Below are 14276 nucleotides of genomic sequence, written 5' to 3'. Positions count from 1 at the left end.
GCTCCAGGGTTCTATGCCATTGAAGAGACCGGCCACCAGGGCCCCTCCATATACCACGCCGCCTGTCAAGGCAGCGTGTGCTGAATCAGGGGCAGAGGAATAAACCACCTTATGTCCGTCCAAGCCGACCGGCCATGCCCAAGGCCAGAAGGCAGCACCCCCAATGACTGGGCCCCAATTCAGCACCGCCAGTCGTTCAGCCCCTCCAAGTAGGAAACTTGTCCCGGCATGCACATCAGTGGTGTGCTCTGGGACTCAACGACGGGATTATGTCGGTGCTAGAGTCTGGGTACATGCTGTCTTGGGTGGAGGACCTCCCCCCTCTAAGATCCACTCCTCCTCCTTAGGTGCCCAGCTCGACGGAGCAGGAGAGCGTCCTAGAAAAAGAGATATCGCACCCACTCCTCATGGGGCTATATCTCAACTCTCGGACCCGGGCCCCGGTTTTTACGGCTGGTTGTTGGTGATTCCAAAGGTCTCGGGAGGGTGGAGACCAGTTTTGGACTTGTCCCCCCTCAACAAATTCCTCCCCAAAATCAAATTCAAGAGGGACACACAGGCACAGATTCGGGAGACCATCCAACAAGGTGATTGGCCTACCTCTATCGATCTGGAAGATGCTTATTTTCATATACTCATCCATTCGGCATCCCGTCGGTACCTGAGGTTCGTGTGGAGGGACAAGGGGTTCCAGTTCCCGGCCCTCCCATTTGGTCTGTCCCTTGCCCCTTTCCTGTCTACCAAGGTGCTGCGGGAATTGGTGTCCATCGTCCGCTCGGAATCCATTTGTCTCTGTGTGTACCTGGACGACTTGCTTATCCTGGCCCAGTCGCAGGCCCTGTGCCTGAGTCATACGGCCAGACTTCTAGACCTTTGCTCCCAACTGGGCTTCCTCATGGACCAGCAGATATGCGATCTGTCCCCACGTCAGTCCTTCGACTTCTTAGGGATGAGATTCGACACGCGGTCTATGATAGTCTCTCTGGCGCCAGATCACTGGGACCGTCTGGCAGGCCTCCTCAGCCACTGGCGCCACTCCTCCCAAGATACAGCGCAGACACTTTCTTCCCTCTTGGGCATGATGGAGTCCACGGCACCTCTCATTCCCCTGGACAGGGTTCTCAAGCGCCCTCTCCAGAGGGCACTGAGGTTACGCCGGTCCCAGAGCACTCAGCCATGGGATACCCAGATATGTCTGGGCGAGTGGTTCCTCGAGGTGACATCAGAGTGGTTAATCACCCCCCTTCGGACACAGGGGGTGCCCTTAGCCCCACCTACTCTTCAGGTGGCACTCTTCACAGACGCCTCCTCCCTGGGCTGGGGAGCCCACATGGACTCACTCTATGCAGCAGGGACTTGGTCCCCGGAGGAGCGCCTGTGCCACATCAATGTTCTGGAACTGGAGGCAGTTCGCAGGACTCTCCTGCACTTCATGGGGGAGGCCACTGGCAAGACCATCCGCTTGTTCACGGACAAGACGACGGTCGCATGTTATGTGAACAAATGGGGGGAGCGCACTCGGCAGACCTCTCCATGCGGACTGAGGCTCTCCTCCGTTGGTGCCACAGCAAGGGCATTGCACTTTCAGCGAGACACTGAGCAGGAAAAACCAACTTCTTGGCAGATGCTCTTAGCAGGTCCAAGAGTGTCATACGCACAGAGTGCACCCTGGACAAGGACAGCCTTCAGGGGGTGTGGGAACAGTGGTTTCGGCCGATGGTGGACCTTGTTCAACAAGAGACTTCCCACTTCCGTCTCTTCGGTTGCCGACCCAGAAGCGTGGGCAGTGGATGCTCTCTCTCTAGATTGGAGCAGTCTGATTGCCTCCGCGTTTCCTCCCTTTCCAATTCTGTCCAAGGTGATACGGAAAGACAGATTGGAACACCCGCAGCTGATCCTCATTGCGCCGAAATGGCCAGTCCAGACCTGGTTTCCGGACCTTCAGTCCCTGACACATGTTCCCACCCCTGGAACTTGAAACCAAATCTCATCTGCTGAGGCAGCCTCGCTCGGGCACTCCGCATTCCAATCCTCAACTGCTCCACCAGCACGCATGGCTGCTGTGCGGTCGGAACTGTCAGCATCACCATTGAAGTCCTCGACCCCTCGGTCGGCCTCTGTGTCGGCTGTGCTGACCCAGGGGTGTGCCTCCTCTGACCTCCTCTCCATAGTCACCAGAGCAAGGAGGCAGGGAACGGAGACTTTGTATGACTTTCGCTGGAAGAAATGGTTGCGGTAGTGTACAGCTCAGGGCATTACCCCTACGAACCTTACGAGCATGCAGCTGGCCAACTTTCTGGCTCTCTGCTCCTCGGTTCATCCTGTCTGCTAGTTCTGGGCGAGGGTACAGGTCTGCCTTCTGTACCACATTGCAAACAGCTAGGTGGTTCCGCCTTGGAAGCGGATTGCCTGCTCAGAGAGGTGGCTAGGGGTGCCCCTCTGAAGGAAGCTAGAGACCCCAGAAGAGTGCCCCTCTGGGACTTGTTCCTGGTGCTGGATTTCATTCGAAAACAGCCCTTCCTACCATTGGGGACTATTCCTTTTGACATCCTCACCCTCAAGACCACTTTCCTTCTGTGGCTGGCCACAGGCAGTCATAGAAGTGAGCTGCATGGGCTTAGGGGAATGCCACAAGATCTGGCCTTCCACAGAGATGGTTCCATCACTATTCGTTTCCTTCCAGAGTTTCTGGCTAAGAACCAAGACCCTGAGGTTCCTTCCCCCTCTCTGAGGGTCAGACCTTTGTCTGATATTCTTGCCCAAGATGATGAGGATAGGCACCTGTCCTGTTCGGTGTCTCAAATATTATTGGGATAGGTCTCGCCATAGGCGTTCTTCTCAGAGGTGTCTGCTCATCTCCCTCAATGAGAATTACAAGAAAGACATCGCTGCAGGCACCATTTCCCGCCAGGTTTCCCAAGTCATTCGTAGAGCCTACTCTCATGCACACAGGGATATCAGCTGTCTTCATCCCAGAGCACACGAAGTGCGGGCCATAGCTACTTCGGCTGCTTTCCAGCACTCAGTGCCAACGCAGCATGTCTTGGAGGCAGCCTTCTGGCGGTCTGAGAATCCCTTCATCAACTTCTACCTCAGGAATTTCCGTATGACCAGGGCTGACGGTTCCAAGGGGATTTCCTTTGTCGCGGCTAACACTGCCGTCTCAGTTACAAGGGCTCCCCATATGAACCAGTAGGCGTTGCCCTCCTCCATTTGCTTTAAATTCTGCATCAGTTTGACATGGTATCAGTATATGACACCAAAAGGAGGAGTTTGTATTATACTCCATGTTTGGTGTTAAATATACTTACCATGTCAAACTCGAATGCCCGCCCGTCCGTCCCCGCGTCTCCGCCGTGGTTCTCATGGGGCATTTTTGTTCATGGCCACGGAATGATTAAGCGCTTATAGTTTTTAGAGGCGTTTGATTGGCTGAGAGCGGGTGGGCCCGTCTTTTCACTGTTAGCCGCGCGAAATTTGGCCAAGCAGAGCAAACCAATAGGCCTAGTTTGCATCAGTTTGACATGGTAAGTATATTTAACACCAAACATGGAGTATAATACAAACTCCTCCTTTTGCATTTGTAATTGTGTTCTCTCATTGAAGATATTCAGTTGAATATCAGGACAGGTCTTTGATGCTTGTCCAGCGTTCTTTTGTAAAACAATGAACGTGGGTCCTATTCCTTTTTCATGAATAAACTTGTTCTGTTACAAAACGGTCACACATACAGTTGTGCATTCACACACTCTTCCATTGATTACTATGTCCAGGACTTATCCATCCAGTTTGTTACGATTTCAGGGGACACAAACCCAGATGTCTCCAACATTGATGTGAGTATTGACACCTGGCTTTTAAGATATTGCAATAAAAGCAGCTGGTTGGAATACTTCCCAAAAATGCTTGTGTTCATTTTGTGTGGATATGAAATTTAGTGCTGTTTTGGTGGGAAGGAGGCAACAGATACTGAAATTTATTCCCTCTTTGATGTTGGAGGAAACAACTGTCAGTTATCATTACTGTGTGTGTGTGTAAATGTGTATTTACACTCCAGTTCCTTGTCCATCCATATTTAGCAGCATATGCTCCAAATGATTTGCCTGCAACTGATACGGTGTCAGATTTTGTGGTGCACCCATCACACTGAATGGAGAACACACCAATAGTTTTGTTATTGTAGATAAAAAAAAAAAATCTTGATCCACTTTTTATAGTTGAGAGTTGTTGCATTATCTGTTGAACTTCATTAGTAGTAGATAAACTGCTGGTTTCTTTTTTAAATTAAAATTAAAAAAAATTTTTTTTTTACACTTTGACCTTTGACCCCAACCGAGAGCAAAAGTCCACCATGCTGGCCTAACCTAGGATGTGTGTACAGTTCATTTCTCCGAGAGACGCAGTGTTGGCTTCATCACACCCCCTTATGGGAATCTCACTCCACGACAAAATGAAAGTGTGAAGAGGCCCAGAGGTGATTCAAACCACAACTGTGCTGTGTTGGACATACAACCCATGTTAATGTGTACAACTCTCTCCAACATGACATACAACCCAGGTTAATGCAGACAACTCTCCAGCACAACATTGTATGGTAGCCCACTGAAACTGAAAGATCAGTTCAGTTCAGTTACTCAAGGAGGCATCACTGCGTTCAGACAAATCCATATACACAACACCACATCTGCTAAGCAGATGCCTGACCAGCAGCTTCACCCAATGCGCTTGAAAGATCAACAAGGCAGGACTAACAATGCTTTCAGAGAAATACATATCTACCAACCACAGTCAGAAGTGATTGTTTTTGTTGACATCATTTGAAAAATAATACATATTTAGTAATGTTAAAGAATTATGTCATAAAACATACAGTATTTACTAAATGGATTTGTTTTGAGTTGATGTTTTTCTCATTTTTTTAAAACCATTATTTAATTGTTTTCTCTCAAGATATATTTTCTCCCAGTTTTTTTCTGAGTTAAACAAGCTTATTTGTATTTGTATTTCTTTTTATCACAACAGATTTCTCTGTGTGAAATTCGGGCTGCTCTCCCCAGGGAGAGCGTGTCGCTACAATGCAGTGCCACCCATTTTTTTGCATTTTTTCCTGCGTGCAGTTTTTTTTTTTTTTTTCCTATCGAAGTGGATTTTTCTGCAGAATTTTGCCAGGGACAACCCTTTTGTTGCCGTGGGTTCTTTTACGTGCGCTAAGTGCATGCTACAACGGGACCTCGGTTTATTGTCTCATCCGAATGACTAGCGTCCAGACCACCACTCAAGGTCTAGTGGAGGGGGAGAAAATATCGGTGGCTGAGCCGTGATTTGAACCAGTGCACTGATTCTCTCGCTTCCTAGGCGGACACGTTACCTCTAGGCCATCACTCCACAACCCCAGGTTGTTATTTAACCCCAGGCTGCCTGTATGATCAGATAACTCATCATGGCTGTGTATGCTTCACTGCCATAGTGAAGAGATAAGTCGTCATTGAAATATTCAGACTTTTTCCAGGTTTGTATTGAATTTGTTGACGAAAATACTAGTAGCTTTAGCTTGGGGAATCTTTCTAGATTCTATTGATAGCTAGAAACCCCATCTACATCATGTGGTAGTCCTTTGTTTGAATGATTTGGTTGGGTTACTAGTTGTGTTTTGTCTAGCTCGTTACATGCTTAGCAAAATGGCGATATTTGGCTAAAGCTCTGCAGTCGACTTGCACCAAAATGCTTTCTTTAGCTGATGCTCAGAAGGAATATAAGCGGCAACTAGAAGAAGAAGACAGTGATGAACTATTATCTGACGATTCAATAGAAAATTAAGGGAGTGATGTAGAGACTGGCAAGATCGTCAATCAGTGAGTGACACTGTAAATAGCAGACTCCACCCACATGACTGACAGTGGGAGCGACATTCTTGGCACTAAGCCAGTGCAGGGGAAATGTAGAGGTAGAAATAGGGTGAGGTGGCTGAAAAAAGGGAAATCGGCAGGAGTGGACAACATCCCATCAGGACTGGTCCAAGCAGGGGGTGAAGTTATGATAGATGTGCTACTGAAAATCTGCAACAAGATCTGGCAAACAGGGGAATGGCCCACACCGTGGACACAATCACTGATCATCACCCTTCCCAAAAAGGGCAATCTCCAGCAGTGTCAAAACTACCGCACCATCAGCCTGATTAGTCATCCCAGCAAAGTCATGTTGAAGATCCTGCTTAACAGACTGAAACCACAAGCAGAAAACATCACTGCTGAAGAACAGGCAGGTTTCAGACCAGGAAGGAGCACAACTGAACAAATCTTCAACTTGAGGTTGCTATGTGAGAGGTACCATCAACACCAACAAGACCTCTACCACGTCTTCATTGACTTTAAGAAGGCATTTGACAGGGTCTGGCATGCAGCTTTGTGGGCTACCATGAATCTTTACAACATCAACGCCAACCTGATCAGACTGATACAGCACCTCTATGACAAAGCCACCAGCGCCGTCTACCTCAACAATAGCATTGGGGACTGGTTCAGAACCACAGTCGGAGTGAGACAAGGCTGTCTACTCTCCCCGACACTCTTCAACATCTTCTTAGAAAGAATAATGACTGACGCACTGGAAGAGCATGAAGGAACAGTCAGCATAGGCGGCAGAACAATCACAAACCTACGTTTTGCCGATGACATTGATGGACTGGCTGGAAAAGAAGAACTGGCAAGCCTGGTCAAACATCTGGACAAAGCCTCCACATCGTATGGAATGCAAATCAGTGCGGAGAAAACCAAACTGATGACTAACAACACCAACGGCATCAGCATTGACATCAAAGTCAACGACGAAAAGCTTAAAACAGTCCACAGCTTCAAATATCTGGGAGCAATCGTGTCAGATGAAGGATCTAAACCAGAAGTACTCTCGAGAATTGCCCAAACAACAACGGCACTCAACAAGCTGAACACCGTCTGGAACAACAAAAACATCGCTCTCAGCTCAAAAATCAGACTGATGCGTTCCCTGGTTATATCAATATTGCTCTACGCCTGCGAGACTTGGACCCTGACTGCAGACATCGAGATAAGAATCCAAGCTGTCGAGATGAGATGCTTTCGTAGACTACTTGGCATCTCCTACAGAGACCACATCACTAACACGGAAGTGAAGAACAGAATCAAGCAAAGTATTGGACCCTACGAAGACCTTCTGTCCATAGTGAAGAAACGCAAACTTAGGTGGTATGGACACATCTCCCGATCATCTGGTCTTGCCAAAACGTTCCTGCAAGGCACCGTACAGGGAGGCAGAAGGAGAGGACGGCAGAAGAAGAGATGGGAAGACGACATCCAAGGGTGGACAGGCTTGACGCTTGGTGACGCCCTGAGGAAATCAGAAAACCATGAAGAGTGGAGAGGGGTGGTGGTCAGGTCAGCAGCGGTGCCCCAACGGTCTGAACCCAGACTACGGGAGAGGTGAAGGTGAAGGTGAAGGTGACTGAGGGGAACTGGACAAAGTGCAGTGGGTCAGAGAGGGGGAAGAGGAAGGGGTGTGTCTTTAATGTGTTTGAAAGGATCAGTTTGGGCCAACAAACAACATTCAGGCTATTATTACAGACTTTACTTGTGACAGTGGACTGAGAAAAGACCTGCACAGACTGCATTGATTGAGTTTTTCTCTCTTTTTGATGATAATCTAAATCAGAAATTTCTTGAGAATTCAATTTGAATGCACAGCAGACACACCAGCAGGTACAGGAAAATCCATGCAGGCAGAAAAAGTACTCCAGACTGTCAGTATGGACAGATACACATGTGATTGAAATGATATTTCTTTGCTCTGACTTCACTGATGAGCATGATGATTTTTTTTTCAAGAAAACTGATTTGACAGAAAGGATTGGACAATCACATCTTGGTTGTTATCACTTGGAGTAATCACAGTGGATCATTTATATGTCTCTTTTTCATTGTAGTTGTTATAGTATATTTTGTGTATACAGTTATTATCAGTTTGTCCAGAAAATATTATATTAATGTGCAAATGCCCAGACTGATGTTCGTAATGAACAAGTTGAAAATCTGACAAAAATCAAAACACTGATTTCAGAACAATTGTATGCCTTTGGAAAAATACAAAATTAGAAAACACCATGTATTTATATTCTTCATTCATTCACCTTCAGAAAATGTGTACTTCTATGGGTCTCTCTCTAAGAACAAAGCGCACAGATTTTTTTTGAAAATATATGCCCGTTCTTTTTGTGAAAAATCCCTGGCAAATAGATTTCACTTAAATCTTATTTCCCAGGCAGCAGAAAGATTAACAACAACAACAAAATGCTGGCTTGCTTCCCCTGGTGGACTGATTTGAACAGGAATTCCCATTGTTGCACTCCTTTCTCACCTCTGTTAGCTGCTAAAAATTGTTCACTCAGCACGTGTGGTGTGTGCAGTGGGGCTTGTGGTAATGCTTGACAGTGCTAGTGCCACCATGCCCACAAACACACTGATTAAACTGGCATTGGTGGAAATGCTGCAGAGGTCAGCACTGGAGAGGAAAGAACACCTAACTGTTCATGATGTGTCAGTGATCCAGTAGACTATGAACATGTGTCAGATTCTTCATTCAGTTCCAGGGAGCAGTAGTATTTGTATGACCAGGCTCCATGTTATTGAACATGTGTTAGGTATACACAGATGTTGCCTTGTTATGATATGTAAATGAAAATTAAACTGCATAACATGAATAAATCATTATTATCATTTGTAAATTTGATATAATTTCAGTATCATATGGCAGTGTCACACATTTTTCAGTTCATCAAGTGCTGTGAATGGGCCATAGCAGTTTTGGTATTTTATGAAATTTTCTTCATAATGCATAAGTTTCTCACATTTGTGGCATATTTTATTGTTCTTTCTTATGTAGTTACTACATTCAATGCATATGTGTGGAAGGGATGTGCTTGTGATGGTTCTTTATATTATACACATTGCAGTATACATCTTTACTTGTTTTGCCACATACTTCACATGCATCAGGCTTTGGGTACGGACACAGGTTCTTACCAGTATGTGTTGAGTATATCTATAATTGCTTTCCTCTAAATGGAATTTTTATAAGCAGCAGTGGTTTAGTAAATGGCGAAAAATGTCAATTGGACAAATGAAAATTATGCAATATAAACAATACTAAACAAAGTACAGCAAATGAGGATGGCAAATGAACAGGAAATCGCTTATGATGATGTGTGACCAAAAGAGCAACTATATGAAATCTTGGGATTACCCCTTGAAGATCCTAAAACAGTGCAAAAACTTGGCAATATTGCTCAAGAACTAAGAGGTCCATGCTATTCGCGGCTGACAAAAGTTCCTTTGGTTGAAGCAATTAATATTGAGAATCCTGGCAGTATGAATGTTGTGCATAATGATGTTGCCAACACATGTACTACTTATAATATTTAAGCTTCCCCAGGCAGAAAAGATCCACAAGTATTAATGGAAAGAGAAAAGCAAGGTATAATACAGACAGATAACATTAACCTATTCATAAAGATTTGGCTGTCTCTGCAAGTACAATTCAAGAAAGCTTAGAGTGATGGTGTGATTGAAAATCAAGAAACAGTGTTGTCCTCACTCGCACAGACAGTTGTCAATAGGGATGATCAGAATATTGATATAATCATAGAACGAATAATACAAGAAGTTGATAGATACAGGAATAAAAGTTCAGGTTTTATAATAAATCATATTGGCAGACAATACGTAAACTAAGCTACAACTGATCTTGCAGGTGCAGAATCATATATCGAACTGCCTTCATATCTGAAGAACAAAAATGCAGTTGTAAACATTAAGAACAATGAGACATGTTATTTACATTGCTTGAATGCTACATTGCATTCAGCTTGAACACACCAAGACTGCCAAGCTATCCAAATGACCATGGTCTATACTTCACCTGTATTGACTTCCCAGTCCCATTCTGTCAATTTAGATAGGTTTTAGAAGTTGAATGATTTCGCAAACAATTTTTACGAGTTGCAAGGTAATAAAGTACAACCATGCCATCTCAACAGACAACCTTAGGACAAGAAGCACATCCACTTACTGATTATTGAAAAAGATAGCAAGCAGCACTATACCTGGATCAAAAACTTGTATAGACTGTTGTTTGGTACACGTTGACTTAAACTTGAAACAGGTTTCTGTGGTAGTTCCATGGAAAGCTTTACATCAGAGCATGTGTTGCTTCAGCATAAAGAAGATTGTAAAGGTGTTGGAACATACAACACTAGGATTACAATGCCAACAGTGGACACACACACACACACACACACACATACACACACACACACACACACACACACACACACACACACACACACACAAAACAAAACAGTCAAATTTGTGAACTATCAAAAATAACTGCCAAAGCCATTCATAGTCATTGCAGATTGTGAGTCATTAATCAAAGAACACAAGGACATAAGATGATTCATCTCAATAGTAGACATGAACACTGTAGTTATGCGTTCATATTTATATGATCAGATGGTAAATCATCGCCTTATAAGCTGTACAGAGGCCCTGAAGCTGGCAGGAAGTTTGTAGAATATCTAATGGGGGTTGAACAGTATGTGTGCAAAACACTTCCAAAGAATATGAGCATTATACAAGAACAACAACAATTTAATTAGCAACAGCATGTCACATATGTGATAAGCCACTGGAAAATGATAGAGTACAAGACCATTGTCACATCACAGGAAAACATAGAGTCCATGCACATAATAGTTGTAATCTCACTCTATGAATTAATCCAATGCATAAACCAGTGATCTACCATAATCTAGAGAATATAATTCATATCTTATTTTACAAGGCTGGGTCAGTGCTGAAGGTAGGCTTACATGCATTCTAAACAATATGGAGAAGTACATCTCATTCTCAGCAGGCAATTTGAGATTTGCAGTCGGCAATTTATGCAAGTTTATCATCACTCAATGAACTTGTGAATTCTACAAAGAAGGAAGATGTAAGAATGACTAGAAAGCACTTTAATCAAGAATTCAGTCTAATATCCCAAAAGAGTGTTTACCCATGAGTGTATGGATATTTGGATAAGCTTCAATGAGACTTAACTGCCAAAGAAGAAATAATTCTGTATTTCATTAACTAATAGACTTTAGTGAGTAATACTGATTACTGCAGAATTATATTAGCATGTTAAGAATGTATGGAAGACTATGGGGTGTAAAACCCTTGGTGAATATGATGATCTGGCATATTATTACTGGCCAGTATATTCCAGAAAATTAATTAGAAATTTACGTATGAAAATATATAAACTAGACCCTGCACACTGTTACACATGACTGGGACTTCTGTGGGACACACTACTGCAGAAGACTGGAATAGGACTTGAACTGCTTACAGATGTTAATATATTCTTCATGATCAAGAAAGCTCTTCAGGGTGGCATAAGTATGGTCTCAAAAGTTATGGAAAGGCAAATGATAAATACACAAAGGAATTTGACTCAGACGATGTAATATAACTATTTCTTTTATTTAGATGCAAATAATCTGTATGGAGGGGCCATGATGCAATGTTTACCAACAGGTGGGGCAAATGATAAGTCAGTAGATAGTTTATTTGATGATGACCCAGTGGGTTATATACACGAGACTGATCTTGAATATCCTGATGAACTACTTGATGACCATAATGAATACCCACTTGCTCCAGAGAAAGTGAAAGTAGGGGATGCCAAGTTGTCACAGTTTCAGATTAGTCATAAAACAAATAATGTAGAAGCTTGTGCCAACACTAAGAAACAAAAGGAAGTTTTTACTACACTGTAGAAATCTGCAGCCCTAAGTAAGCTCAGATCCAAGAGTTACAAAAGTACACCATGTTCTGGAGTTTGGCAATCTCCATGGATAGATACATGCAGATGAACACTGATCTACACAAGCAAGCAAGTCCAGACTTTTAGGACTTCTAAAAATTAATGAACAACTAAGTTGTCTTCTGGACATGCTTTGGAGAATCTGAAGAGGTGATTCTTTGAAAAGTTGTTAGGGTTGACTGAACAAAATAAACAAGAGAGGAAAAGCCTTCAAGACTCACATGCACACGCTTTATCCAGTAAAGGAATCATGAGAAGAAGAAAAAAGAGTCTTAAAAAATTGTTAAAATGGTTCTGTATTGAATATTTATAAGCTTTAAGAGAGAGAAAAAACAACAGCAAAAAAACAGGCTTGCTAACAGGATTGAACCAAGGCTGTTCTGTTCAGAAGCAAGTAGTTTTATTCACAGTGCAGCAAGCTTATCTGATGTCACTTGACCAGATTTGATATTTAAAGTTTTGTTTTTGTTTTTCATGTTGTTTTTTTAGTGCAATGTATATGTGATTGCATTCAAAGAAATAACACCATTTAAATCATGTCTTTTATATATATATATATATCTTGATTATGAAATAAAATCTTTTTATTTGGCGGTTAAGGAGATGAAACATAGCCTATGTGCTGGCAGCTGTGAAGCGGTAATATAATGTTTTTGGATCCAGGTCAAGCCTCAACGAAATAAACTGTTAATGATCTGGAAATATGACTTTGGTCGGAAGGCTTACAACTTATTATTGGTATGATTGTGAAGATTTTTTTTCCAACTATGTTTGTTCCAAATTTGATATTGGCAGAGAACATGGCAGTGTTAAAGTTTAACACACACACACACACACACACACACACACACATACACATACACACACACACATGCACACAGACAACAGAACACCAGATTATAATATAGACTCACTTTGTTTACGCAAATGAGTCAAAAACTAGTCTCAAAGCCATCTTATATGGCGCATGAAATAATTTTATAATGGGAAGCTTGTGTCCATTCATAATAAAAAGACTAAGCTAGTGCTGAATAAGCCTGCATTTGTTGGAATGAGCATGACAGATCTCTCCAAGCACCTGACGAAAAAAAATGGTGATAGATGTAAGCTCTGTTATACAGATACAGACTGATTCATATTAGAAGTACAAACAGAAGACTTCTAAGTGCTATGCAAAAATAGACTTTTGCTTTTGGTTGGGGTCAATGGTCAAAGGTAAAGTGATCCAGAAATGGCAGTTTATGTACTACTCCATTGATGCATCTTATGAGTTTTGCTGAAAATTTCCTGACCACCACTGCAAGCATTTGTTTCTTTTTAACCTGGTTGAAATCTGGACACACTCTGATTAGAAATACAGAGGACAGCCTGTCATGGCAGTTTCAGCACAGAATGCACACACACACACACACACACACACACACACACACACACACACACACATATATATATATATATATGATATGATATATATATATATATATATATATATATATATATACTGGGTGTCCCCCAAAAAGTGAACCGCTTTTTGACAAGTATTTTCTCATTGATAGAGAAACTGAATTCATTGAAAATTTTCACACAGTAACCTTAGGGTATCATCAGTAAGTCTGCAAAATATCTAAAAGTTTGGATGCAAATTATATGAGTATTGTCAAATTCAAAACAGCATGTCAAAAAATCTAATATCAGAGCTGTGCAATGTGACTTTCATCATGTTCATGCCAGCTGCCAGGTGTTGGCATCTGTCAATCAGTGTCAGTCTAAAAATAGCCTGTCTGGGTGTCAAGTCTATTGATTTTTTTAATTGTGGTCTGTATCCAAAATCAGTTCTGTCCAAAGTTTCAGTTTGGAAGGATCAACCATGCCTTTGAGTGAAAGTGATAAGGTTACCATTGAAAACTGTTTCAAGGAGAAAGGCTGGGATGGAAGAAGGATCGTAAAGGAATTTCCAGGCAAGGGGTGGAGTCATGTCACTGTAAATAGACTGATTGCTAAAATATGCACTACAGGGTCAGTAGCACATAAAATTGGCAGTGGGAGACCCAAGACCGCATGTTCAGAGGAGAACAAGGACCATGTTGAACTGATTCAATACCAGGAGGAGAACCCAGGCACCCACAAATCTCTCACAGAAGTTGCAAGAGATTTACAAGTGAGCAAGTCTTCTGTGCAAAGAATGGTGAAAGAACTGGAGTTGAAGCCCTTCAAGAGGATACGGGTATCAAGGAGGGACCAAAATGTTAGAGGGAAAAGAAAAACTCACTGCCGTAACTTGAATGACCGCTACTCAGCCACTGATGTGAAAAGGATCATTTTCACAGACAAGAAAGTCTTTACATTAGAGATAGCTAAAAATCACCAAAATGATCGCG

General features: G+C 42.8%; 1 protein-coding gene across 1 annotated transcript in view; it reads left to right on the top strand.

The window, feature by feature from the left end:
* The window catches only part of LOC143300718 (DDB1- and CUL4-associated factor 11-like), a 120209-nt gene that overhangs the window by 18154 nt on the left and 87779 nt on the right, over positions 1 to 14276 (top strand). The window contains exon 4 of the mRNA XM_076614596.1: positions 3805 to 3836. Coding sequence (XP_076470711.1) covers positions 3805 to 3836 — 32 coding nt within the window. The remainder of the gene's footprint in view (positions 1 to 3804; positions 3837 to 14276) is intronic.

Source organism: Babylonia areolata, chromosome 26 (assembly GCF_041734735.1).
Source record: "Babylonia areolata isolate BAREFJ2019XMU chromosome 26, ASM4173473v1, whole genome shotgun sequence".
Taxonomy (NCBI): Eukaryota; Metazoa; Mollusca; class Gastropoda; order Neogastropoda; family Buccinidae; genus Babylonia; species Babylonia areolata.
Note: the sequence above shows the minus strand (reverse complement) of the source record. Positions and strands in the feature narration are given on the sequence as shown.